General features: G+C 52.0%; 1 protein-coding gene across 1 annotated transcript in view; it reads right to left on the reverse strand.

Moving 5' to 3' along the window:
* Window positions 1-27,156, reverse strand: part of GRIK3 (glutamate receptor, ionotropic, kainate 3) — a 67,404-nt gene that overhangs the window by 35,389 nt on the left and 4,859 nt on the right. Inside the window, exons 2-8 of the mRNA XM_010160692.1 lie at window positions 25,643-25,705; window positions 16,008-16,184; window positions 14,396-14,653; window positions 12,601-12,782; window positions 8,376-8,429; window positions 4,334-4,507; window positions 1,776-1,919 (exon numbers count right to left, since the gene is read on the reverse strand). Coding sequence (XP_010158994.1) covers window positions 1,776-1,919; window positions 4,334-4,507; window positions 8,376-8,429; window positions 12,601-12,782; window positions 14,396-14,653; window positions 16,008-16,184; window positions 25,643-25,705 — 1,052 coding nt within the window. The remainder of the gene's footprint in view (window positions 1-1,775; window positions 1,920-4,333; window positions 4,508-8,375; window positions 8,430-12,600; window positions 12,783-14,395; window positions 14,654-16,007; window positions 16,185-25,642; window positions 25,706-27,156) is intronic.

Consider the following 27,156-nt stretch of genomic DNA (forward strand, 5'->3'; position numbering starts at 1 on the left):
ACGTACCCCCGCGCCGCCTGCCTGCGCTAGGCCCTGCTTCCTGGGGAGCCCGGATGGCACCCAGGGCCACCGTCACAGCCCCTTTGCACCCCGGCGAGTGGGAACACCCACGGCTTCCCCTCGGGAGTGATCCGGCACAGTCGAGGCCACGGTGCTGGCGTTGTTGGGGAGCCCAGGGCCGAGGGATGTCACAGCCCCTTTGCACCCAGGCGAGCGGGAACACCCACGGCTTCCCCTGGGGAGTGATCCGGCACAGTCGGTGCCATTGTTGGGGAGCCCAGGGCCGAGGGAACAGTTCTCTGGGGGCAGGGGGGAGCTCCTCTGTGCGCTGCTCTGTCTTGACAGGAGTTTAGAGAGAGCAATTACTGTGTGTTCTGATTGCAACGGGGAGGAGGCTTATCCCTGCAACGAGCTGACACCGTGCCAGGAAGGGAAACAACAGGCAGGCGCTGGAGTGTGGAGGCTCAGGGTAATTTGCAAAAGGAGCCAACCAAACGAATTATTTACACTCTCTTTTGGCAGCCAGCTGGGGCGAGGCTCCCCAGCAGTAAGCAGAACAGCAAAAAGGGGGAGAGAGGAGACATACCATCGTCAGTGCCTATTAAGAAGAAAGTCCGTTGTCTCTCTTCAATGGGAATCACTCTTCCCATCTCCTCCCCTGCACACCGAGCAGCTCGGGCAGTGCCCGGGGTGGGCGCGATCTGGGTGCACTTCTCTGCCTGCACGCAGGGTCCGCTGGGGTCTGGAGGTGACACCGCGGCACAGATCGCAGTAGCGATTCACAATGTGCCCTACTGCCTTTTGTTCAAAAACTTCAAGGGGTCTTATATCCGGCCGTTTAAATGTGGCCCAATCCCGCATCCCGTACTGCAGCCGGTTTCATAACTTCCTATGTTAAGGGACACAGGCACGGAAGTTTAAAAGGGCCGGTGGGTAAATAAGGGGGTTTTATCACAAAGATGTATCTAGGAGGGTTTGCACTATCTCCCTGCAGCTCTGCCTCCGTTTTTTACTATGTGAGGGCTCCTTTTTGCAGGCAGAGCCAAACCCCAGGAGGGTGTGTGCAGGGGTGCATGCCCGGGGGCTCTCTGCGCAGGGCTCGCCACCCCTCAGCAACCTCCCTGCGCTGTGCTCGCTTGGCGAGCTCGCTGCTCATAAACAGCCCTGGTTTTGTCTGCTTGCGTGCTTAAGCCGGATGCAAACAAAGAATTACGTGGGCTGAACAGGGAGAAATCATGATGACTGAAAACAGGGAGCTACATCCCCGCTCCCTTGGCTCCCTGCTCGCTAAATCCGCTGCCGCTGATCAGCACGCAGGTGGAGACGCGCCGCGCTGCCGGCTTTGCCGCTGGGATTGAGCTGCGCTGAACGCCCTTGGTGGACACGGAGCAAATGTTCCTCTAAGAGGCAAATGGCCATCACTCTGCTAAGAAACGGCCTCGGAGAGAGCGGCCCAGCTGCTCTTGCTGCATGAAGAGGCCAGGGCAAGTCTTGGTGACAGCATGGGAGAGTTCGGCTTGGTTTGGTTTATTGGCCTGGATGCACGGATGTTATTTTGAAGGCAAAGATGGGATTTTTCCTTTCTGGGTGTGCTCAGCAGCCTGGTGTATATCTGCTTCCATCCAGTTGTACCTGCCCGGGGTGGGAGGAGGGAATTTTTACAACCCCACACCTGCCAAGCCTCTCCGCCACGGGCCTCGCGACCTGCACCGAGCAGCTGCTGCTGCAGCTTCGCGTTAGTGGGAAGCAGTTCCGGTCGTAAATCGTGCTTTTACCTCTTTGATAAAATTCATGAAGCGGCCGCCGAACCTCCAGGCTTTGTGCCGATGGCACTGCAGGGAGTTCACGGTCATCTGCGGGGCGCGCTGGTAGCAGACGGAGACCACGTGCACCGCGTCGTACAAGAGGGCAGCGTCTGTCTGAAGTAAAGGGAACAGCATTTGTGACCATAGTGGATCTGGAGCGAGGAGGCTTTCGGAAAAAAAGCACCAGGGAAGGACCCGCTCTGAGTTACCCCTGCCCATCACCCAGCAGAGCTGGGGGCTTCTTGGTCCTGGTCCCCTGCTGCCCCCCCACGTGTCTACCCCTACAAACAGCGCTCCGAGGGCAGGGCTGGGCTCTCGAGGTGCACTGGGATCCCAGTCTCGTGCTGGGATTGCCCTAAATGCATCAGCCTTAATGCAAGGCTTGTGTAAACCTCTGACGGCTCATGGAAAACACGTCCTCGAAGCACATAGCTCGGCACGCGGCAGAGCCTCTCGGCGCGTTTGGCTGTTACAGGGCTCTTCAGACTAAAAGGTCATAGTTCTGCCTTAAAATGAGGGATTGTGAAAACATTATTTGTCTGCGGCTGTTCCTAGCATAGTGTCACACAAGGAAGCTGGCAGTTTCTGAACGTGGGAGGGAGTAACAGGATTGTCTTCCTTGGCCTCTTTTGTCTGAGTGTAAAAAGCCCTGTATGGGAACATATTATCCATGTTATTTTATACATGGGGAAATAGGGAACAGAGAAGTTAAATGGCTTGTCCGTGGGCATGGAATTTTCCAAAATGACCCAAACTGTCACTGAAATCAGGACTTCACAGATTTGTAACATCTTCTCGCAGTTCAGTGATTTGAACTAGGGAGAATTATTTTTTTTTCTTCCATATAATGTGATGGTTTTAGATTCAATTTGAGATGCTCCTTCTCACCTCCAAACACTGATCAAGAGAATTGGATTTATTTTTCACTCCGATATGGTAAGACCTCCTAGTGAAAATACATTATTTTGCTGGCTTCACAAAGCTACAAAACAGATGTGAGCGTAGCAGCAGCATAATAAAACACAATAAAGCAAAATAATACACCAAGCAACTGGGCAAATATCGAACAGGACATGGCTGTGGAGAAAATCCTCCAGCCTTGGCAGCCGTCCCCGTGACCTGCCCTTCCCTCGGCACCCGACCATGAAGAGCAAGTGCCCGGCCTGCGTCCCATGGGCTTGTATTTGCAGCAGCAGGGACAGGTTTAGTCAGTTTGGGGCTGGGGGAGAAGCGGTAGAAGAGTATGTCCAAGCAATTTCATGGTGAATTACGTACTATAATGCCCAGCTGAGATCAGGGCCCCGCTGGGATAGACACCAGGCAAACACAGATGAAAGGCAGCATCCCTGCCGAAGAAGCGAAGAGGGAATGGGAGAGGAGCCAGCATCGGGGGGGACCCCAGCAGGGCGATGCTGCAGCTGTGGGCAACGCTGCAGGGAAGTGGAAGGCTAAAGGAGAGTGGTGGGGCTCTCCTCTAAGGAAAAAAAAAACAGGAGGGGTACGAGGAGCCGTTTCAAGGTGAAAGTCTGGGAGGCTTTGCCACTTGGGGTGGACTCTGGCAGATCTAAAGAGAGAGGGAAGGAGGGAGCCAGTCAGCAATTATGGGGGTCGGAGACAGCCTCGCAGGGAAGACAGATGGGCGAGCAGGTGCTGTACCTTCCGAGCAGTAACTCAGCGGAGCAGAGCTGCCATCAGACCCTAAAAGGAGTCATCAAAGCTGCAGCATAGCCCATCTCTGGACATAGCTCTGGCTCTTTTTCCCAGCATCAATCTCAGCGAAGTGCCTGGCCCAGTGCAGCCGTGTGCTGTGCTCCCAGCCTGGGAGATGCTCTCGGCTCTGCTTGGGGAGGCAATGGCAGCTGGAGCCCTGCAACCCCCCGGGACAGGCCCTGGCTACCTGGCTGGTCCAGTGGGACGGGAGCATTGCTGCTCCCAGGGCTGGGCAGAGGGACTTGCCAAGCGATCATCCTGCCTGGAGCTGGAACAGGGCTTGTGGAGAGCAGCTGAAGGGAGAGGCTGCCCTTCCCTTGGTGCTCTGGGTTTGGGGCACAGGCAGCCCATCCCCTTCCAGGTCAGCGAACACTGACAGGTGAGCACAGGGAAATCCGGCTGTGCTTGGACTAGGGGTACAACATCCAGCTGATGGCAGCTCCCTCTTGTTCCCAGCAAGAGATAGCCAGGGCAATTCCTCACTGTGCTCAGCCCTTTCTGGAACTGAAAGCTTTCAGTTCTGCTGGTCCCAGAGGAAGCTTTTTACTGGTAAGGAGGGAGGGGCGGGAAGGAGCACAGTCTCTCAAAAATAGAAAATCTGTTGGCAGCTGAGTCTGCAAAAGGTGAGCACCGATCTCGCTGCATCTGGGGGACCGTTACTGAGGAATGCAAGCAGCCACCTTGGGAAAGGTACCTGGGATGAGTTGTTACACCAACCAGTAACTATGACATTTAGGCCTTAACAGATGTTCCTGCCTTTCCTACCACTCTGCTCCGCCTCCCAGACTTCATCTGCACTTTGTTTAAACATCTCATACCATCATCACGCCATCGAGCAGTCCCAGCTCTGCCTTGGGCGCTGACTGCAGCCGCTCCATGGACCACTTCTCAATGATGGAGGACACATGCGGGTTCTCCACGTTGAGGATCCGGAAGCCGGTCAGGTTCACTCCAGAGTAGCGATATGGTTCTAGGTCTAATGCATAAAGATCCTTCAAAGAGAGAAACTGGTTTAAACATGTTGTTTAGCTCTGTTTTGTTTGTCTTTTCTGCATGGGTTCATGTCTGTGTTTGAAGTGAGAAGGCAGAGCCTGCAGGAGGTGGGAGGTGGGACGATGCCCTCATGAATTTGGAGGATTCTACTGTCTGTTGCCATCTGTCACTGCTTGCAGAGACATGTGGCTGTTGGTGGAATTGGGGTGTCATTGGGTTCACCCTCCCACAGCAGAGGGAAACCCCTGCCAAAGAGCTCCCTCTTGACATGTAAGAAGCGAGTGAACTGTGGGGAGAAAACCAGGATTGCTCTGTGTAACCATGAAAAAGGAGCCTTGGAACCAAGGTGGGGCAGAGGGGGCAAGAATGCCTGTATCCGAAGCTCCCTGGGGCCTTTCCACGAGGATTTGCTGTGAGTGTGAAGCCCGCAGGGTGCTGCAGACGACAGACTGACTCTGAATGCAGAATGCCAATTTGCAGACGGCTATCAAAGAGGAACTAAGACGCATTTCATGACATTACGACCAGCCTACACAGTCTGCAAATGAATGAGAGTGCCCTTTATACGATTAAAAAACCCCACGGCCAGGCAGCCCTCAGCTCTGCTGGCAGCCAGCCCACGAGCATCGCTTGGCAGGCAGCGAGAGGGGCACTCGGAGGCCCCAGCAAGGCGTGTCTTTAATGCATCTCTTGGCACTGCCGCACGTCTAGACATTAACTTCGGCTCAGGGATTATCTTCAGCGCTCAGTAACTAGTCTGAGTAGTTTGGGGTTACACCACCGCTGAAGCGCGCAGCAAAACCCCTGGGCAGCTGACCCGAGGGGGAGCACGAATGGATGTGATGGAGAAGGACAGTCTAGGCTTCCCCATCTGTTGGAGGGGACATACTTAATTGGAGTTTAGCCTGAACGATGTTCATTGCTCTCACAAGGGATTAAGAAGAGTTCAAATACGGTATGAGACTACGTGGCTGTGCTGTAGGCTGTAGCCAGGCTGTGGGTTCACCCAGACACAGCGCCCGTGCAGCGAGCTCTGTTCCGCCCTCAGGGGAGCTGGAGAAGCACTGGTCCTAAACCACACCGCCCTAAGCAAAGCGTGACAAAATCGGCACTTGCCAGCAACCCAGACTTCATTTTCAGTGGGAGAACTAGGAATTGGTACAGCTGGTTTGCTTTAATAAGCTTGGGGGGGGTTGATCTTTTCCTTAAGCGCTGGCCGCTGCCGTTGCGCCCCAAGGCGTGCTGCTGATGGATGCTGTGGTTTAGTCTGCAGGTGCGGCCGGGGAGCGAGCCATTAATCACACCCACAGCAGAGTGCAGGGGCTCTGTTGTTTCGTTGGGGCTTTTTTCCCTGGAAAATATTGCACATACAAACCTCCATGGTTTGTTAAAGGGCACTGTGAAAACCGGGTCGTAATGTTGACTTTCAAATGACCTGCGGTAACCGGGGGCAAACACAGTGGTTTAACCTCCGACGGATGCTTATGTCATCTGGAAATGAGGGTGTGGGGCCGTCCTGGGCCTGACCCAGTGGGATAGATCCATTTGCTCAGTATTCCTAACTTTCTTCCAGTTGTATTGTGGAATTTACTGTGGGAAAATGATTTTTGGTTGCAAAAGCAGATCTTTTCCCCCTCAGAATGTGACCGTATGTGACAAATCTGATCCGCTGGGCCCCAGACCTCATGGTCTCCATCTCCTGTCCTGGGCACCTTTCAGATCTCACCAGGATTTTGGGTGCCCTCCCCATCCTGCCCCTCTCCACTGACCCTTCTTTTCACCAAGTTCCTACAGAAGCCAACCTCCTCTCAGGTCCCTTTTTGGTTCCAGTTCAAATCTCAGCTGCAACCTGATTTATCAGTTCCTGGAATTAGAGGGTAATTAGGAATACGAGCTGAGTGTCAGAACATGGAGAGGTGAGGGTGGGAATCGCTGTATCAGTTTCTTCTGGATTTTTGGCTCCTGCACAGCCACAAATTGAAACATCTGGTTCTGTTTCCCACCTCATCTACATTCCCTTTCACTCACTATTTCCTGTGCTCCACATTAACTCTCCCCTCCATCCTACTACCTTTAAGAAAGTTTTATTCTCAGTGTTTCTCTGCAGCTCTTTCCCCTTCTTGCACAGGCTCTCCCACTTCCCCAGTTCAAATCTGTTCATCGGTCGTAGGCGGCAGTGCTGAGGTCTGATCCTCATGGGATCAACATCCTCAGTGGGACGCTGCAAAAGCCGGAAGGGCATCCTCCGGCTGCTGTTGTGCAAAAAAGCTCGTGGGTAACGTGCCGGCCACGGATTGCCAAGGATCCCTGTCTGGGCATGGATTTGCTGGGGTGGCTGCTGGGAGGAGCAGCTGTGGCTGTAACGGGAGGGATGCGTGCACAGCGCCGCATGAATGGGTGCTGTTACCTCTGCGGGGTACCTCTGCTGTGCCCAGTCCCCAGCACACTGGCGTCGTGTCACGAGCCCCGGGTATGCTCAGTTGAACAAGGGTACCTGCTGATCCCACCCATGGAGGGCCAGGCTGGTTTGGTTTGGTGCCTCATGGGGGAGTAGTGGCTTACGTCAAGTCACAGCAGGGGAAGAGATTCCCGCTTCTGGCTGTCCGGACCGCTGGAACTGCTTGAGGCCACCCGAAGAGCCAGCAGCGAGGGCACTATCTGCAAGGACTCATTTTTACGAGCTGCTGAGAAACTCCTGGAAGTGCTGAGTTTAAGAGGGTTGTCACTGCTTGGGACTTGCAGGCTGTGCAGGCTGTGCCTGCGTTAGGCAAAGGTTGTGCCTCCTCTGGCAGAAAAGGCTGCTGGGGCTCTTCATGCTGCAGTCAGTGAACTGTAGTCTTGCTGCCTAGCAAAACGTCGAAGCATTTCATGCCAAGTGTTGATGCACTGTGCTCAGTATTGACTAGGGACCTTTTAGAAACATTCAGTATAACATAATAGACTAATTCATTAGCACCCCATGGGTCTAGTACTGTAGGAGCTGAAGCACATGCATTGCGAGCTAGGAAAACATTGCCTTAAGGAATGACAGATTAAAATATCTTTCCCATGATATAACTGTTATTTCAGGAAAGTGGCATTAATTGTGATTGCTTATCTATTAATTTATTATAATTCCTCTTTCCCACCCCCAGGCTGTACCTACACAAGAAATGTACTCGAGGCTCGGCTGGGGCTGATTAATAGGAGGTTATCTGGGAATGCGCAAAGCTGCCTGCAATAGATAATGGCAGCGGGGTAATTAAAATGTCTTTCGCATTTGAAAATAAATTTTGCAGTTTTTAAGGGTTAGTTTAGTCTGTTCCTTTCCTAAAGGCAAAAAGATAAATTGGATTTTTCAAAATCGCACAAAATTCAACAGTATCCTAGACAATAGCATCCCAAATGGAAACAAAAGCGGCACGCCAAAAACCCAAACCGAAATGCCTCCCGGAGTCAGAGAAGAACTGGCCCATGTTTAATGAGAGTGCAGTTAATTCACGCTGAGTCCTTCTCATGCAAAATAAACCTGCAGTATGGAACTATTGCCCGCAGCGGGGCTGCTCCTGGCTTTTAAGGGGGTGCCAGATGAACACACAGAAACACACACCCAGTGCTGACTGAAACCCAGTCCCCTCAGATCCTGTTCACGGGACTGCGGCCTCGCAGGCAGCGAAAGGAAAGACTGACGTCCCCCAGAATGAGCGCCCAAAGCTGTCCCCCCCTGCCCTCTGGTTAGGGTACCAGACCTCCCTTGCCCTTGCTTTTCCCACTCCACCGCTTTTCCCAACGCCCAGCCAGCTCTCCTGCCGCTTAGGCTACCTCCTCACTTCCAATTCCAGCTCAGCAGCGAGCATAAAAGGCATTTGCGGATATTAGATACTTTACCAGAGTGGTGAAGATGAAGTGGTAGTATTCTGTCATCATTCCCATTGCCATGGCCTTGAGGAGAGCAGGGAGAGGAGGTTAGTGAGAGTGGATACAAGAATATAACAACAGTCATGCAACATAAACCCGGGAAGAGCTGCTCTGGTAAATGCAGCAGGAGACAGACCCAGAAACGCAGAAGCTGGATTCTGGATCAGTCCCATGGAGCAGTTCAGCTGTTCTCAGCCGGCAGGAAGCATGTGTTTAAGTGCTGAACTGTGGTCCTGGAACCTTTCTGAAACAGCAGCAAAGCCTCGGTGTCCAGCTCCCATGGGAGCCGGTGGCATTTCTGGGTGCTGCTATGCCCCAGAAAGACGGGATGCTGTGGCACACTGCCGTGCTCACGGGCCACCCTGGTGCAGCATCTTCCAGGGTCACAGGCTTGCCTCTGTCAGCTTGGCTGGGAGAAAGGGATTGCCTTTCCTTCTCGGATACCAAACAACAGCCACCTTACACAAACCTGTGCAGAATGACCACAAAGCAGCCTGTTCTTACAGTTACAAGTCCATGCACTGGCTAAGAGGCTAAGGGAAAGGCTTTATATTTCTGACACGTGTATTGCTGGTGCTCTGCACCCCCTGCCCTTCAGGGTCCACTTGTATAGCATGCAGCTCTCGTCTGTGCGTCCCTCTGTCTGTGTGTTCCTCCTTCCCGTGTTCAATAACCAGATTAATGTAGTGCCGGTTTAGACATGGGTCAGTAAAAGCAGAGGCACAGGGCTGGGGAGTGGGTACATCCCCCATCCCTCAGCCTGTGGAGATCGTGGTCCAGACCCGAGGGCTCTTGGCCATCCCGGGCTCTAGGTGTGCCAGCCCTGCCATGAAGGATGGCTCTGCAGATTGCTGGGATTTGCACAACTGAGCACTGGAGAGAACACGCTGTTCCGTGAGGTTTGTGGGCTGGATGCCCTTGTCCAGGCCCAACACAGCGCAAGAGGAACACATTTCTCTCTGTGAGAGGGGTCACCTTGAAGTTGGTGGTTGGCTAAAGGAGAGATACCCATGGTTTTGACCATGATGCTGACCCTGTGAGCATGTTTTCTGGAAGAAACACATGCAAGAGCACTTAAAAATCTCCACTGATGGGAAAGCAACTTCAAGTCCCCCCAGGAAATGTTTGCTTCTTTGGTTTTTGCTGAAATTACTAGGGCAGAATTTAGCTCCGAGGAAGGAAATGACAGTTTGAAAATTAGTGAAATGTCAAAAAACAAGGGAAAAGGAAAGGATCTAGATTACAGGCCTGGATATTATAACTCTGGAGTGTGATTTTACCCCCCATTTCTGGCCTGGAAATTCCTTTCAGAAAGCCTGGCAGCTGTCTGTGCGGCAGCGTGTCCCTGCCCCCTCCTCCCTGCCTGGCCAGTGGATCTGTGGGGCTGCTTCCCAGTTCTCTCCGGACCTGTACACCCGGGTGCGAGGAGCTGGAGCCAGGAACGTGAAGCACCAATTAGATGATGCGGAACCAATCGAGACTGATCTCTGAGATTCCAGTTCAGATCCTACAGCGGGATCAGCAGTGGCTGAGGAGTCCAGACCTGCTGTACGAAGCAAACTCCAGCTGCCCAGGATGGACAGCCTGCGTGTGGGATACATGTGGGTGTGTGGGGAAATGAATAAATGATAAACCCAGTGGATAAGCTACAGGCAATCGCCAGGATGAGAATGGGAGCTCCATTAAAGTGAAGACAGGCACATCTGTGTGCTGCAGAGCGCAGCAACTGTTCAGAGACAGCTGCCGAGGAGAATGGAGGAGCTGGGGAGCCAGAGCGCAGATGTAAAGCATTAACAAGTGACCAAAAATCAGCGAGGCCAGAGAAGCTGGGGTAGGATGGGAAGGCCTCAAGAGCAGCCCTAGCTCTGTGATAGGTTTTTACAAGGATTTATTTGTCCAGGAGGGTAAAATGTCAGTGGTTTGATGTCTCAGTCACTCCAAGGAACCCAGACTGGAGCGGCAACGTCATCTGTACGTCTTCGTGCCAGCTCTTGTGTTACTTGTGGATTACTAATCCATAAGGGGGGAGCTTTACTACTCTAGTTTAAAAATACTGCCCAGATTATCAGTGAAGTGCCTCGCTACGCATGTGCTGTGGGAGCATGTGCCCTTAAATAACTTGAGAGCAAGATCTGACCCGGCATGACGGCGTGTGCTTGTCAGAGCTCCCCCAGCAAATGTTGGCTGTAGCTGCTCAGACTGTTTTCAGTTACCTAAAGACGTGCAGTTCAGTACCAAGCAGTGGAAATTTTAGCGCAAGACTTGAGAGAACCTTGTTGCTGCCCTGGGCGGGCAGCGCGGCCAAGGGGCTCCAAGGACTCGCGTGGTTGGAGCGAAGACCCAAGGCCGGACGTCTGCAGCGCTAACTGGGGCAGTTACCAGGATGGTGCAACAGGGAGATAACAGCAATAAGAGATGAAGGTTCTTGTTCCCAGGTCAAGCAGAAGGTTGGGCCATTCTTCCCTGCCATTTTTTGGTGTTCAGGTTTTTCTGTGTGTTCTTCCAACACTGCAAAGCGAGAGCAGGCTCCCCTCTTCCAGGGAGATGGGTTTGGCTTTACCCAGCATCTCCTTTCGGTGATTGTGCAAAGCAGAGCATGAGGAGGGCAGTGTGGAGTAGGGACCGGGAAGCCTGTTTTTCTATCCCATCCTATGGGTCAGAAAATAGCTGTTTCACCAATGCAGGTGGTGCCTCTGGATGTGCATTCCTTGCTATAGGTAAAAAAAATGGGAAAAGATGAGGTTTCTGAGCTTCCTAATTCTTCAGTCTGTGCGAGTGCCAACAGCGAGAGGGACAGGAGGGCCGTGGTGCACACTGCTCAGAGTGTGCGAGTCCGCAAGACAGGCTTGGGTCTCTGCACCTTCCCAAACTCCGAAACGTCTAACAGCTCTTTCCTGCATAAAAATACACGATGTAACATTGCTGAGCTGAAATCCGTGGGTTTGGGTCCTGAAAAAAACCCAACAGCCACGCAAAACCAGCCAGAAGGACTTAGAAAGGCTTCTTTCCCCCTAGTCCCCCCTCTCCTCCATCTTCCTCGCTGTGCACTCGCAGCGATGAGCAGAGCAGATGGCACAATAAACTATAATAAACTGCATAATAAGTGAACAGCACCAAACACAGCCAGCATGTTAAAATAATAGGCAGGAGACAATGAGTCCCTTATATTGCTTTCTTTAATAATCCCTCCCAGGCTTTCTGATTTCTCTGAACACTTCCCTTCATTTCGCATCAGGCGGGCTGCTGGAGGAGTCTCTTTCCATGCTCTTGCTTTCTCAGCCCTTCAGGGGATTTATTTAATCTATGTGGTAGCGTCCTGCTGGGCTGATATGAGCAACACTTCCACCGGCTGGTTTTTATCATTCTTTGTGAGACCGTTTTCCTCTGCCTCATATTGACCCTGAAACCTAAAGGCGCTTGGCAATGAGGAGGAGCTGGGGCGAGCAGCAAACCTTCAGGGCTGCGAAAAATGCCACTGGAGGAACTCGGGCAGGAAGGAGAGAGACCAAATGAATGGAAAATCACTGACATCTGGCTTAAAGTCCAAGAACTGCACACAGGGCTGAGGAAGGGACAGAGGATGCTGTCCCTCCCCGGCTGGCCCAGTGCTGGCTGCTTGCAGCGAGACGCAGGGCTGCGGGCATGCTCGGACCCAAAGCAGAGCGGTTGGTACCCAGCCCTGCCTGGGCACGTCTTCACAAACCTGGGGCATGGAGCAGCACAGGAGGGAAGGAAGATATTTGAAATCGGCCAGCGTGAAAAGCTCGTAGAGGGCTAAATGAACAGTGACAGAAGTGGCCCGGAGCGCAGTCCTGGCCGATGCCCTGGCTAGACAGAAGTGGGGGCTGTGTGGGTGGAGGGAGAGGGCTGGGGCTGCACAGCCGCAGAGCAGGGCGGGCCAGCAGCCTGCTCTCGGCGCTGCATCCGACACGGCCCTTGACACCGTCTCCTTTGTTCTTACCCTCAGTCTCTTTTGTATACTTCCAATTTTCCAATGAAAACCACATTTTCTAGAGAAATCCAGTAGTATCCTTGAAATATGTACATGTCAGCTTTTAGCGCAGCTGGGGAGTGGGGGCAGAGGGAGAGGTGCAGGTCAGCACCCCGACTGTGGGGCTTTCCTTGCCATATGGCCACCCCATAGGCACGGGACCCTCGGGGGTGGCCTCTGCTTTGCCCTCCCGCACCCGCTCACCTGCTTGAGGATCTGAGCTGCCATCAGATGACTGCAGTCAAAGATGATGCGGAATTCCCTGCCCCGCTTCATCTCCTTGAGCAGCGGCCGGGCGTCGTCGGTGTCCAGCGGGAGCTGGCGGATTTTCAGCCGGATGTTGTACCGCGATGGGGCCATGATGAGCTCTTGCAGCCGAATCAGGCCTTCAGGCACGGCACAAAGACAAACCCACAGCGTTACAGAGCTCTGCCTCTGCCCCGCCGCCCGTGCATCGCAGCAAGTTAGTGCTTCCCGTGTTACGTTACGGAAGGCAGCCAGGGCTTTCCTCCCTCCCTCAAATGGCCATTGCTAAAGGTCTACCAAAGCCAAGGTGGCAGTCGTTAAACCCCCACACAGTCCCAGAGCAGTTGTTCAAAGCAGAATGGCTTTTCCTGGTGTTTCCCTGCAGCCACCTATGGTAGAGCTGGGATCCTGCACTAGGTAGAAAGAAGGGAATAGCAGGTTGGTCCTAGGCTTTGACATCTAAAGGGTGGGTGTCAGGAGGATGGAGCCAGGCTCTTCTCAGTGTGTCCAGGGACAGGACGAGGGGCAGTGGCCATAAATTGGAAAATGAAGGTTCAGCCTGACCATGAGGAAACCCTTCTTCCCTGTGAGGGTGACAGAGCCCTGAGCAGGCGGCGCAGAGAGGGAGTGGAGTCTCCTTCCCTGGAGACTTTCCAGAGCCCCTGGACTTGTTCCTGTGTGATCTGCTCTAGGGGATCCTGCTCTGGCAGGGGGTTGGACTGGATGATCTCCAGAGGTCCCTTCCATCCCCTTCCACACTGTGAATCTGTGAATCTCTGGGCTCATGACATGTTTCCTTAAGTAAATATGCCCTTGAGAAAGGACAGAATGTGATAATCAGCCACACAAGAAATTAATATCCTCAGTATTTACCATGTGCAACAGCAGAAGGTAAAAATGAATATGCACTTAGATTTATGACGAGCATAGATTGTCATGGTCACTTCATCACTACCTGTAACTTTCTTACTACCTTTAGAATCCATTTATTTTTTATGCAGAAGGTACTAAGCCATGCTGGATGCAGCTGAGCAGGAATTATTGGCCTAATGTCGCAAGAAGAATTCAGCAGGTGCCTAGCGCAGGGAGGAAAAGAGAAGCACGTCCCTTTTGCATAGCAGAAGAAATACGTTAGAATATGCCACGAAGGGAACATACTGTGACCCACATTTGCGAAACAGGAATGTCAAACTGTGTTCTCATCAGCCCTCCCCTAAAGAAACCATTTGGTTTGGTGGAATTAGGTTGGACAGGCTCTGCAATGTGTCTTTTGTTGTGGGGTTTTTATCTGTAGCGCTGCTCGGTGCTTTGCTTTGTTTCACCATCAGCAGCTTTCTGTAGGGAAGACCTGTGTCAGCTGTGGTTTACAGAATTAGCCCAAAACCAAGAAACTTTTCTAGAAGTGCTTTCGGTTTCAGCTGGGAAATGGCACTGGCAGCCCTGGACCAAGGTCTTCGCTTGTGTCCATGGGCACCGCGGTGCCAAGCGCAGCCGAGCTGAGCCAGATCCCGCAATTCCTCCTCCCCTCGACCCTTTGTCGGCTGTGGGGGTGCTGAGGGTCACCCAGCTTCTGAGCGCTTTGTGAATGAGACACCTCAGCAGGGGGCCCAGAGCCTTCGACACGCTTGGGAACCGGCTCCCCTTGAGCCGATCCGGGGACATTCCTAAAAGGGTTCATTGGGAAAGTTCCTAAATGGGACCCACAACACCAGATCTCCCGGATTCCTTTTGTAAAGCACGTCCTTCAACCCACCTGTACTGTCGTCGTAAACCACGGTGGCTGACCTCCATTTCAAATACTGCACGAGGTCCAGGATGGCATGGCTGAGGGAAGCATAGTCGGGGTACAGGTTGACATAGAAAGTGTCCTTGTTATCCAGAGGGTGATGCTTCCATCGAAGCTGTATGTGGGGGACTTCCAGGGCATTGCAGATAGACTGGACGGCGTTGGTACAGGAGCCTTGGGAAGGTCCGAATATTGCTACCACCCCCAGAGCGAGCTGGTCACAGGCTGCAGAGGGAGGGGAAGGGAAGGATGCTGTCAGAACACCGGGCACCTCGGTGGGAGGGACGAGTGTGGGGGCACAAAGAGCTTCTCCCCAACCGGGACCATGGAGCAGATGACAACAGACAAGCTTCGGGGCACTAACAGCAGCACAGATCCAGGGTGATCACGGCAGTGAGGAGAGGCAGGGACAGAGAGAGGAGGAATTATGGGGTGGGGCGGGAGGTCTGGAGCGGTGGTTAGAGGCACAGGCATGTTTCCAGAGGAGGGAATAAGGGCTATAGTGTGTTGGAAATGGCTGAGCCTCCAGAGTTGTGAAAGAAATACCTGTAGATGATCAGAATCACCCTGACAAATGCGTTTTCCCCCTAATTTTAATAGGTGATTTTTTTTTTTTTTTTTCCTGCAAAATAATGCTTTTCACAGCTTGTTCAATCTTTCACTGAGAAGTTAAAACCGACCAAATGGATTTGGGGCTGCAGTTTTGGGGAGGGGTTGTAAGTGAAAGCTTTTCAGAGGAACACAAGCAGTTTATTTCTCGGCTGCCCCTGCGGGTCCGTGCAGACGGAATGCTGACACGTACCGCTCTCGGCGGGAGCTCTGCGACAGCTACATTTCACGGCAGGATTTTAGGAAAGCCTCTGCTCCCCGCCTGAGAGGGGCACGAGCGCAGACAGACGCTGGGGCACACGCACGTGTCCCTGGTGCAGGTCCTGCGCCTTCTCCCGTCCCCGTGCTCGGCTCACCCAGCCTGGGTGCTCGCCGCAGCCCAGCACCAGGCCGTGCCCGGCAGGGCCGGGGGAAACCTCCACAACGGAACAATCTTAAAAAGGGATGGTGAACCCGCAGATACCCCCTCCCTCCCTCCGTGACACCCTCTTAACTGCCAGCTCAGCAAGTTTCATTTCTCCCAAACCAGGAGCAAACTCAAGCCTTCAGGCCATCAGCCCCACAGCCTTTGCAGTGTGGTCCCATTTCTTCCCTCCCCGTCAGCAGTTCAAGAGGGCTGCTCTTACCCGCTAAGAAAAAGTGCTTGTCTGTTAGGAAAAGAACAGAATTTCTTCACTAGGGATGTTGAAACTGCCAGGGAGACAGTAAAATAAACAAAGGCATGGCCTACAGACCTTCGCTCAGGGTGAGCAGCAAACACTGAAAGGAGTTTTGTGAGGTTTGCAGGTGGAAAAAAGAATAGTTGTTCCCCTTAGATTAAAATGCCTCTGGAGGTTCAGGTCCTGGAGCACTTCTTATCTCAGTCGCTGGGGTAGAGCAGGACAAAATGAGCTGCTGGGTCTCGAGCCAAACCGTGCCTTTTTTTTAATGAATAAATGCCCCAGAGCTGGGAAGGGAGCTGTGCTCTTACCTTTCTTAGTTGCTTCAAAGCTGTCGTGGAAGTGTATCCTCTGAATGTCGTAGGTGAGTGTTGTGTTAGGCAACAAAGTTCTGTTTCTGTTAATAATATTAGCAGAAAATCTGAAGGCTTGCTCCTCAGCACTCATAACCTGGGTATTGGGGCCGTCGGCATACTCAAAGATTCCTCCTGCAACACAAGACAACACCAGCATTAACCCACCTAAAGTTTGATTCATATTCTTACGGAGCAAGGATGCGAAAACTCTTGGACAGAGCTGTGGCGCTGGCAGGCCGGAGAGGTCTTGCTCCGGGACATTTCCCAGGCTGAAATAAAGACCTTAAATCAGATTTTTTATTAGATGCTGGGCCATGAAAGTGTTCCAAATGCCAGCTTTGCAGGGCAACAAGGGACAAATTTACAGTCTTGGAATATTTTTATGAGGCAGATGAGTGTCTTCCCATAAAACTTTAGGACCAAACCTTGGGAAGTGCGGACAGGCTGGTTGCTCAGCCGCAGGGACGCTCAGGTTTGTGCTGGTGGAGTTGCTGTGGGGCGAAGCTGGCACTGCCCTTCCCTTCCTGCCCTGCTGGACCCCTCCCCACCTTGTCCCCCATCCCCACATCCTCACGCAGGAGGCAGGCAGTGCCGCACTGCCGCTTGCTATTTTTAGTGCTGTTTTTAGTGCCCTTCTCATCTTTTATCGTTCCTCATGTTTAGTTATCCAAGTTCCTAATTCAGACCAGCCGAGACTTCTGAATTTGCCTACCCTACAGCTTATCTGCTCAATAATGCACATCTTGGACGCATGCTTTCCCGTGTTCAGAAGTTGTTAATGCCATTACACCTCCCCAAGGGCAACAAGCTCATGTCACAGCATCGCTGGGTTTCTTGGCTGCGTATCTGCGAGTCTTGTCCTCAGTTCCCCACTGACAGCCACTCTAATTGAAGTGACTCAGCGCAGGCGTAAATTATGTAATTGCGTGTCCTTGTCTCTGAGATGTAGGCACCGGCCCGTCCCCCTTCCAGAACTACGGGAAGACACATAAACCTTGCTCTATCTTATTAAAATTAAACCAAAATAATTAATGGATGAGCGAGGTAAGCAAGTGCAATTGGTAACAGATGGTCTCTGGGTTCATTAGCAGGAGGAAAATCTTCCTCTTCAATTTAAGGTAGACCTAAAATGTTTTGTTAGAGACAACAGATGCCTACTCAGCCTGCCTAGTTTTCAAGCAACTGCATGAATCTTCCTCCAGGCGCCCAAACACATTATCTGCAGTTTTCGTGGCAGTTTGGTGTTTGCCAGGGGTGCCAGTTTGGCAAGAGCCAAGCTGACCTTTCCGTGTACAGCCACGCTCTGTGCGTCCTCGCAGGAACCCGGCCAAAGCCAAGAGCTGAGCGACCGCAGGCGCAGGGCTGGGAGACTCCACAGCCGGGGTGCAGAGGGCGTTGCAGAAGGCCCCTGACTTTTCTGCTCCCCGTGATTGCAGCAAGTCACTTCCCTCCTCTCCCCTGCAGACACTGTGTACCTGTGTCCCCGGCTGTAAAGCGAGTGTGGTAATTAATTTACATTCATAAACAACCAAAAACATTCGAGCTGTTCACTGCATGTCTCTGTAGAAAAGGTAATATCACTGCTCACACTACTATCCTAGGTAACAGCGGGAAGAACAAAGAAAAGGAGGCTGGATGCTCATTCTGGAGATCCATTTCAGTCCCATGCAGCCTTCAGCAAGACCCTTACGACCAGGTTTTCCAACTAGAATGCCCAGCAGTGTAGGCAGGAGCCTAGCAACATTGTCCCAGTGTGTCGTTCTCACTGGGTCATGCCAAAATATTTGGTTATTGACCAGTGCAAGGAAAATGGTTCATCCACATCGAAGTTTGGACACGTTGGTAGACCAATCAGTTTCTTAGGGCAGAGGAATTTCATACACAGTATTAGAGGAGAAACAATAAACAAAAGTGAGCATTAAATTTGTCCCTGTCTTTCTGTGCAAAGCTTTATGGTCCAGAACATTTCAGCCAGGGATTTTGTGTTTTCCAGCATCATCCTGAAGTGATATCTGGGTTCATGTTACATTGATTATCTGACATTAGGCTTTCTCCTAGCCCAGAGCTTCCAGGGTTCCTTTGGAGCATGTCTTATTATGATAAAATGAAGGGCTGGGTATGTGGATTATTGGTGTTTGATCCCAAATAAAGTCACGTTCCAGGCAGCCAACTGGATATAATAGGCTTTTTGACAGAAAAGAATTTTCTGTGCAGCCACCCAGTACCTGGAATTTAGTGCCAGGCGATGAGAAGGCAGACTGGCAGCAGTAACGCATTTCTGGTTGGACTTCTGGAGACACTGGGACAATGTGACATCTACTGCAGTTGCTAAGGTGGGAAGAGCAGCCACTCCGTGCGGCAGCCTGCTCTCTTTTCTGAAACCCAGGGGACAAGGGGCATCCGACGGCCGATGCACACTGCAGCCGGGCGTGCTGAGCACAGCCCCGTCCCTTCGGCAGCAGCTCCCGGCTCCTGGAGCCCTCTTGGCTTGTGCGCCTCTCCTTCAGAGATGTTCATTCCCATCATTATTTAAAGAGCCTAATAACTGGCTTGAAACAGCTGATGAATGCATAATCTTCATCATGATTACATAGCATAACTGGCATTAATTTGAAAACCCAGCTAATTATGAAAATAATTGTTGCAGCTTTTCCATTTGAGCAAAATGGAGAATATTGGCTCATGCTATTGAGAGAACGAGGGAGGTGCCATCAGCTGGCTGATCACGGGGCAGGGGGGACCCCAGCGTCCCCACAAACCCCAGTGGGAAAGATGGAGCAGTGCAGAGCTGGGCAACCTGCTGCCAAGCGCTCAGACGGCAGAGTGGGTCAGCTCTCCCCGTGCTCCCCAGAGAGGGGTCGTGTGTGGGTCCTGCGACACTGACGTCACCCTGGCTGTACTCTTGTAAAAATACAGAAGGTAAACAGGCTGTAAAAAGTCAACAACAAAACAGTTCTCACTTTTATATGCTACCTATAGACAAGTTTCATCTGAGAGAGTAAAACTAAAGGCCCTTAATGTCGCTGCCTCTCTCTAAACCATTTCTGCCTCCGCCCTGTTTTCAAAGTTATTTCACATGTCTTGGAGATTAATGGGTGCTGCTCACTCGACCGGGCGCTGCCAACCTTTCCTCAGCATTGCCTCTGCCTAGGTCCCAGCTTCCCCTTCCTTCCGTCTTTACCTCCCGTGGCTTTGCAGACGGGCACGAGACGGCCGTGCCGAGGTCGCTCACCCAACGCTCTCCTGGTGTTCACGAGAGCCTTTGCTGCCTACTTGGTGCAGGAGGGGACCGTGACCCGTCATGCAGCCCATAGGCTCCCTACTGCAGTGCCGTGGGCTGTTCAGCACACACTGAGGTTTAACAGCTCCTGCTCGAGTTTGTTGGCATGTACGTTTTTCCCTCAAAACCTTATTTTTATGCCATGTTTGTCCAGCCTTTAGTGCAACGGGGTCCAGGTCTGTGCCTCAGCACAAACTGTCGCTGCCGTCTCAAGCAGGACAGCATCAATATAAGTTCTATACATTTTGTGGTGGAGTCATCCAGTATTACCTCTGACTTCTTGGATTTTACATATCAATCACCAGGCAGGTTAAATAATTATTCATTTGTCTTTTACGTGTAAAGCAGGCTAATTGCTCTCCAGAGACTGTCAATCAGCATATGGGAAAACACACTAATTAGAATCAACTTCACTTCTTCTTGTTTGTGTTATTTTATTTGATGACCACTGGCGCTGCTGCTGAGGGCGGGGAGTTCTAGAAATTCAAAATGGAGAATCCAAAGCAAATGACTGAAACTCTCCTTTAGGTCTAGAGCAGGAGAGCAGTAGCAGGGCCGGCGCGTGGAAGGAGGCTGGCGCTGCCGCGGCGCGGGTTCAGCTGCAAAACAGAGGATCACGCTTTAACTGAGTAGCAGGAATTAGCCTCTCTTCAGGATAAAATGTGGATCCCACAAAACACCCAAAATCCCACTGATGCCAATCAGAACAAGCCCAAGTCTGCCTGCATCAAGGCATGCTGCCCTCCTCCCACCTCCAGGCGATGATGCTGGGATGGCCCCAGGGGGGAGCCGGGAGGAAGCCTGGTCAATGGGATGGGAATCCTTTTCCAGTGCTTTGGCTTATCTTGAGCTGCGGCTGGGCAGGCTGAATGCAATGAGAGTTATTTTTAGCTTTGTCGAAAGCTAAGTCGAGAAAGTCAAAGTATTTCAGGTTTTCACTTTCTCCCCTCTTCCCCTTTTTAACAAAACAAACAGCTTCATTCTCGGAAAGAGAAATCCAGCCGCCCTCAGTGTGTGGTGTGATCTCTTATCTTTTGCTCCTTATAAAATCACCGAGTTACTTAGCTTTGAAGAACAACTCTTCCTGATCACACTTTTCTCTCCCCCGCTGACAGTGTTGTTAACACATTTAGACAGCTTTCTGACAGTCTCTTTCCATGTGACACCCTGGAAGAAATGCTTGTTTTGAGATAGCTCTTACTGAGGATGGAGCCAGCCTGAGCTCCTCCAGGGACGCGAGAGCTCCTGCCTGCGTCGCACAGACCTCTCCTGCCCCAGGAGCCGGATTTGATGTGGTTTTTCTCCGAGGTCACACAACATCTCTCATGTTGAAGAAGAGGACTGGCTGCGGCAGGGCGGTTTGTCCTCTTCCGACGGGCTCTGTTCTGGGGACAGTGTTAGCAAACAGGCCGATCAGGCCCAGGGCGCATCATTCCGTGCCTGGTCCCCCGGGATGCTGCTCGGCATGTCCCCGAGGCTGGGGGATGGGAGGAGAGCCCTTCCTCACAACATGTGCCTCCCCGGGAAGGCTTTGAGGACTGATGCTTCTGCTTATCTGACCCGCCCAGCGGAGAGAATTTCGCTGTCATGGTCCAGGTCCCTCCAGGGCCGGTGTTTATACCGATAAAGAGAAATGAGATAACACTGGTGGGAATTAAAGTTCTCAGAAGCATCCAGTTGTGCCCTGGGTATGGAACTAAAACACCCAGAGACTGCCCGTCAGCGTGAGACTGTCACAGCCTCAGATGCAATAATACTGAAAGCAGCAAAATCCAGGAGGCAATAAAGATCACTGAAAAAAGGGAATGCAATGACAGACTTGTTCACAAGAAATCTCTCCTTCCCCTTTTCCCCAAGGAGCTGCTACTATCAAATGCTCCACAAGCGACTGGAGCCGAAGCTGGGGCTGGTCCTTGCTCAGCCAGGCGTTGAGCGGAGCCCCTGCATCTGGTGCTGATGCCAGCTGGGCTTCTCCCAACGGAGACAGAGTCATCCTATGACCTGAGGAGTGAGGAGGGCAGAGCTGAGCAATGTTGGGCTCCCACCCTTCAGCGCCTATTGCATAGAGAGCCTTTTGCGCCCCGGGGCCATACAGTGCAGCCCTCTGCCCTCACCCTCCCCGTGCTCCCATGGGGCTGAACTTGTCAGCCCGGGATGTGCTCCCTGCAGTGCGACTGTGGACGGGCCCCGTGCAAAAGCAGTAAACAGGACTTGCAAACTTACTGAAACAAACCTTCTGGGAAGGAGCTGAAATGATTTCTTAGGTCTGTCACTGGGTTTCTGCTTTTGACAGAAGAACGGAGCGGCAGGATCTGAGTTCCTGTCCCCTTAAACTGCTGCTGATCATGCATCAGCCCTGTCACTTCAGTGTGGCACTGCTTAATGTGATGCAGCACAGCCACGTCTCCAAAGCAATTTCAGGCTTCATAAACATGTATCACGCAAGAGAGACTCCGTGCAGGAAGCCCCAAGCTGTCCCCTGCCCAAGGAGGCTGCTCTCTCTGGATGCTAATTGCTAAAAACCCAGGAGGGGGATCTGACTCCGAACGCAGGAAGAGGGTTAACCTCCGAGTCGGTGTGTCTGGACCGCTTACGCTCACACGCTGCCTGTGCTCATAAGAATTAAAAAGGAATTGGGCCTGTCCCCGGACAGACAAACATTTCTCTCCTGGCAATTTCTCTGGCTCTTAGGTCCAGGGTATTTCCAGCTCTACTTTCCAAGGGCCCCAGGGCCCACCCTGCCACCACGAAGCCTGTGTTGTGCCTGCCCGGCTGGAAGATTCCCCCGTGCCCATGGTACTCTGCAGCGAGATGGAGCCAAGGGGTGCTCAGCGCAGCCCCTCTGAGATCTCTCTGCCCGCTGGGATAGCCCAGCTGGGGGGTCCTGGCCGCCCCGTTCCATTGCCCGGTTTGTCAAACTCCCAGGCAGCTTCCGAAGAGGCATGATGCAGGGCAGGGGATACAGCGCTCGCCCTGCTCTGAACCCTTCCCTGAGCTCAGGGGAGGAGCGGTACAGGGGAACTGCCGGCCCCCGAGATGGCCAGAGGCTCCCCGTGTCCCCAGCACAAAGGCAAGTGTGAAACCCCAGATTTTTAACCCTATGGGCAGGCCCAGGGCCCCGGCAGCCCCCACCAGCACTGTGGGTCATCAGCACAGGGCTGAACCTCAGCCGGGCTCCCCCTGCATCGCTTGCCTCTCAGGGGGGTCCTGGGGACCCCACAGCAGCTGACGGGAGGAGCTGATGGGCTGAGCAGCATTCCCAGGACCTCAGATTCCACCACGCTTTGCAGATAATGAAAGGCCAGGTACTTGCTGAGCGATGCCAGGAAAATGAATTCAAGCAGAAAATCGGAGACACGCAACGTGTGTGTCCCATAAGGAGGGATTTTCCCGCCTGCCAGGACAGACAGCCTGTCACAGCAGGCAGATCTATTCCCAAGAGACGGCGTCTCCCTCGTTCTTCTCATTGTGATATTGAATATGCAAAATGCTGTTTCATTTGCACTGTATTAGGTGCTTCATGTCACAGGGGGTGACATTCCTCTCCCATGTATAAGCTGTTTAACAGACGAGCAGTCAAGTGGCAAAGAAATACATTATTAATGCTTCTGGTTAAATTAACTGATTAAAACCACTGTAACTAAAATGTGCGTATCAGCACTTTACTCGCAGTAAATGAGGAATTAATAGATTATGGTGGCTTGTTTTTTAATGGGAAGTAGACAGGGACAGTCTGAAGGGTGTGCCACTCCCCCCAGGAATTCCCACTCGGCCCATGGGCCACCCAGGTTGGGTTTGCTGCGCACGTGCATCCGCATCCTCATCGGCGCATCCGGGCGCAGGCAGAGCCCATCCCCGCGGCGCCGGGGCATGGTTTGCAGCTCCTAGAAACAAACTTCTCCTCATTCCCAACTCCCGCTCGCTTGGCCTAATTGGCAATGTTTCCTCTGCCATTTCTTTGAGCAAGCTGTTCTGGCGTTGCGTGTTTAACATCTGAGAAGGCTTTTACGGCAGCAGCAGTACGTAACCCCAACCAAGGGAGCCGATCAAAGTGCTAATCTGAGATCAAAGGCCTTCAGCAGTGCTACAGCAGAAATAAATTAAGTTAGCAACAGATTTCTTAATGATATTTACATTTTTAATTTGCATAATACATGATTAAAATGAAATGGGCATTTTTGTTTTTTAAGCAGGCTCAATTAATTTAAAAGAGAGAAAAAAAAAAGGCAGCATCATAATCTCCTGAGAATAGATTCCCATCAAGATAAGGGCAATGAAAATGCCAGGAAACATGTCATTTACCCAAGATACAGCTCACAGCATAACGCAGATCTCCACAAGTGACCCGTGAGTTGCAGCCCAAGAAACCCGCACGGGGCAGGGCTGCCAGAAGGAGCCCAGTGACATCCCGTCGCTCCGGTTTCCCTCGGTGGTGGCTGGGAAAGGCTCCCAGGGGCTCTACGGTTTTCTTTTACATGGGCTTATTTCTCTGACAAAGGCAGATCTCGCAGGCTTTGGGCCACTCGTGTTCGAATCGTTCTCGTCATCGGACACCTCACTGAATACTTGGGCTCACTTTTGACTAATTAACCACTTGCATTTTTATGCCTGGGTCGCCAGAAGTGTGGGTTTAACCCACAGTATTTTGATGGCTGCGCTCTGGGACACCCCACTGCCGGGTCAGACTGTGCCCACCGCCGCCGGGTCCGATGCCCACGGGACAGCGCGTCGGGGCGGAGAGCCCGCCTGGGGTCAGCGACTCCTTACCCGGGCTGTGTAAATGCAGCACACTTGGGCTGGAAGAGGAGTGTTGGGTTGATGGTTGGACTAGGTGATCTTAGAGGTCTTTTCCAACCTTGGTGATCCTGTGGAAATCACCGATGACTCGGGCATGCTCCGATGGCATTTTTATGGTTGTGCTTTGGGCTATCAGCACGTTTTAAATTGTAATATATGGGAGAAAACTATCTTTGAGGGCTTAACATTATTAAGGATCTATAATCCAGGGTTTAGGCAACAGAGCCGTAAGTAGATTTTTCTCCTGCGTTTTATTGGCGCGCGGTGTAATCTAGCGTTGGACGCGATGCCCGTCTGGTGCACAGCTCGAGCGAAATACGAAGCAGAGAAGCAAGGCCGCAACTGAAATAAATCCAGGCTTGTGCCTGTGATGGACCAGGATTGTAACAAAACTTGCAGGATGACAAAATACTTCAGATTTGTCCTTATTACGTGCGGCGGAGCTCAGCGCGCGCCAGTTCGGGGCTCCCCCGGCCGCCGCACACCGTGCGCTCGCAGCGATTAATTACGGTGCTACAGCAGAGCCTCCGCCCGAGCAGGCAAATGCTTTTCTCACTTATCCCTGTGCAAATTGGGTCTGACTGATCAATTTGTGAAAATTCACTGCTAACTGAACACAGGGCGTTGAAAACCAGAAACGCTTTTTTTTTTTGGAAAGAAAATCTGCCTTCTCCGTTAAAGCGGAATATGCAAATCTCTGCACTGAGGGAGCCCTGGGGCTCATCAGACAGCACAGAGCCACCAAAGCCAGGGGTGACCTCAGACACATGTGAGAATGAACATAAGGATTCCTTCGTAAGAAGGAAAACTGTACGTAGGGAGGGACCTTGCCGAGGAGGAGCAGCAAGACTGACCGGGCTTGCGCTCCTCCCCAGTGCTCGGCCTCGTGTCCACACGGCTTGGCTGGCTGAGCTTTGTGATGTTCTCTGGCCATTTTCCTTCCCTACCACTTATTACATCCTGTTTTCCCTGGAAATAGAAATATACTGGTAGAAATAGGAGATGGAAGGTGTCCTGCAATGCAATGAAGTCTCAAATAAAAATTCAGCCCAATTAAAATTACAATTATTGCATGTTAATTAAATTCTTCTTAAATATTCATTGCTAAGCCCCAGCTAATAAATGTTAATACCCACCTGGCGTGTAGCATATAATATTAGACTTAAGAAATCTAAATTAAATCCTACACTTCATTTACAATGTAACCAAATACCAGCAGTCAACTGATTGTTTCTCATTCTTGTGTTGATGCTTCCAAAAATCAGGGCTTTAAGTGAGATGATGCATTGAATAGCAAATGCAGTTCTCCAAATATTATGACATATTGTTTGTCATCTGCCCTAAATATTTAACAGTTCAGCTTTACAAGATTTTTATGCCACATGCTGAGAAGTTGCTGCTGATGGATGCTGAATTTGATTGATGAAATGGATTCCATTCGGGAGCTGACAATCCCACACCCTTCTCCGGGTCTTTGCTGTTAACATCTGCTTTTGTCACCCTTTTTAAAAAAGAAAGCAGAGAAAGGGGGAAAAAAAACCCAAAACCCACAGAGTTCTCCAGAAAAAAATTGTTTCTGCTTAATCCAATCTCCTCTCTACAGAAGAACCTTTGTGTAGGAGAGATCAAAGGTCTGTAATAGATTTCACAGGTTTCCGAGGGGTGTGCGGTGCCAAAGCGGGGGCAAGGCCCGGAGGGATTCAGCTGCCCTGTGCTACTGGTGCTCAGGGGCAGCCAGAGATGTAATTGGGAGATTTAGCCACTTATTTTAGCCCTTTCATCTTTCTATTTTAATGTTGTTAAACAGCGAGGGAAAGCAGACTCGGCCAGCAAGCGGTGCCTGTTGGGTGTGCTGGGGTGGGGGCTGCTCCCAGGGGCTTGAGGGGCAGCGCCTGCCCCTGCGCTCCCCAAGCTGCTCCTCACCCTGCTCAGGGTAATAACTGAAGACCCCATTTTTGGGGAGAGGTCTTCCCAATCGATTTCCAGATGGTTACTTGGAGCGGGGAGGGTGAAACGGAGCCCCCAGGCCTGCAGCCTAGCATCCCGGGGAGGGGGAGGCTGTTGCACAGCACAGCCTGGGCTTTTCTGAGGACAAAAGCTCAGGGTTTTTTAGAAATGCCTTGGCTAACATCTTTCACAGTGGGAAAGATCTGCCTGGGGTAGGCATTTTGTAAATGTGTGATGTTACACGTTTTTTATGAATGGTTATTTTACCTTCCTTTATTTTATTCTTTTTTTTTCCCATTTCTTAATTGTCAGTTCTGAATGTCCAGGGTAATTACAGCTGAAAGATTTGCTGACTTAAAAGCAGCACTTTATTCCGAGGAATGAAAGGAAAAAAGGGGGAATGACAACAGGGTCCGCTCTGAAAAATGCTTTCATTATTTTCCTGTCATCTGTACGCGCAGTTTACAAACAGCTACACACAGAGCAGGGGATGCAAAGGGACGCGCTGGAACTGCCCGGCAGCACGACGGCACCGAAGGAATTCTAAATTCCCCTCAATGATCAAAATCAGCTATTAAAAATCTTTGCCATCTCCTGAAAGAAGACGATGCACACGAGAGGCAGCTCACGTGGTGCTGGGATTGGTGCCTTTGGCTGAACGCGCCGCTCGCTCCAGGGTGGCTGCAGCGCGGGGTCCCTGTCTTGGCGGGGGGCACCCTGCCCCGCTCCCTGCCTGCCTGGGACGGGTTTGTCTTGCTTCTGGCCCCTCTACCCAGGGTTTGGCACTGGGTGTGTGCAGGGCTGGGTGTTCACACCAGAGCAGGGGCCTGATCCCATCCATGCTGAGCCTGCTGCAGTGGGAAGGGGCTTTGGATGGGGCAGCAAGAGGGGACCAGCCCCCAGCGCTGTCCTGGGGCACTGGCTGCCCAGCCCCAACCTCTGCGGAGGGCAGCACCCACCGCAGGGCACCCTGCAAGGCCACCCCTGCTCCCGGAGGGGTGACAAGCAGCAAGTGCCACCAACACCCTGTCGCCGCGCGGAGCTGGGAGTCGCTGCTCTGCAGAGTGATCCAACTGTCAC

This window comes from Eurypyga helias, unplaced genomic scaffold (assembly GCF_000690775.1).
Source record: "Eurypyga helias isolate BGI_N326 unplaced genomic scaffold, ASM69077v1 scaffold13431, whole genome shotgun sequence".
NCBI classification, from domain to species: domain Eukaryota; kingdom Metazoa; phylum Chordata; class Aves; order Eurypygiformes; family Eurypygidae; genus Eurypyga; species Eurypyga helias.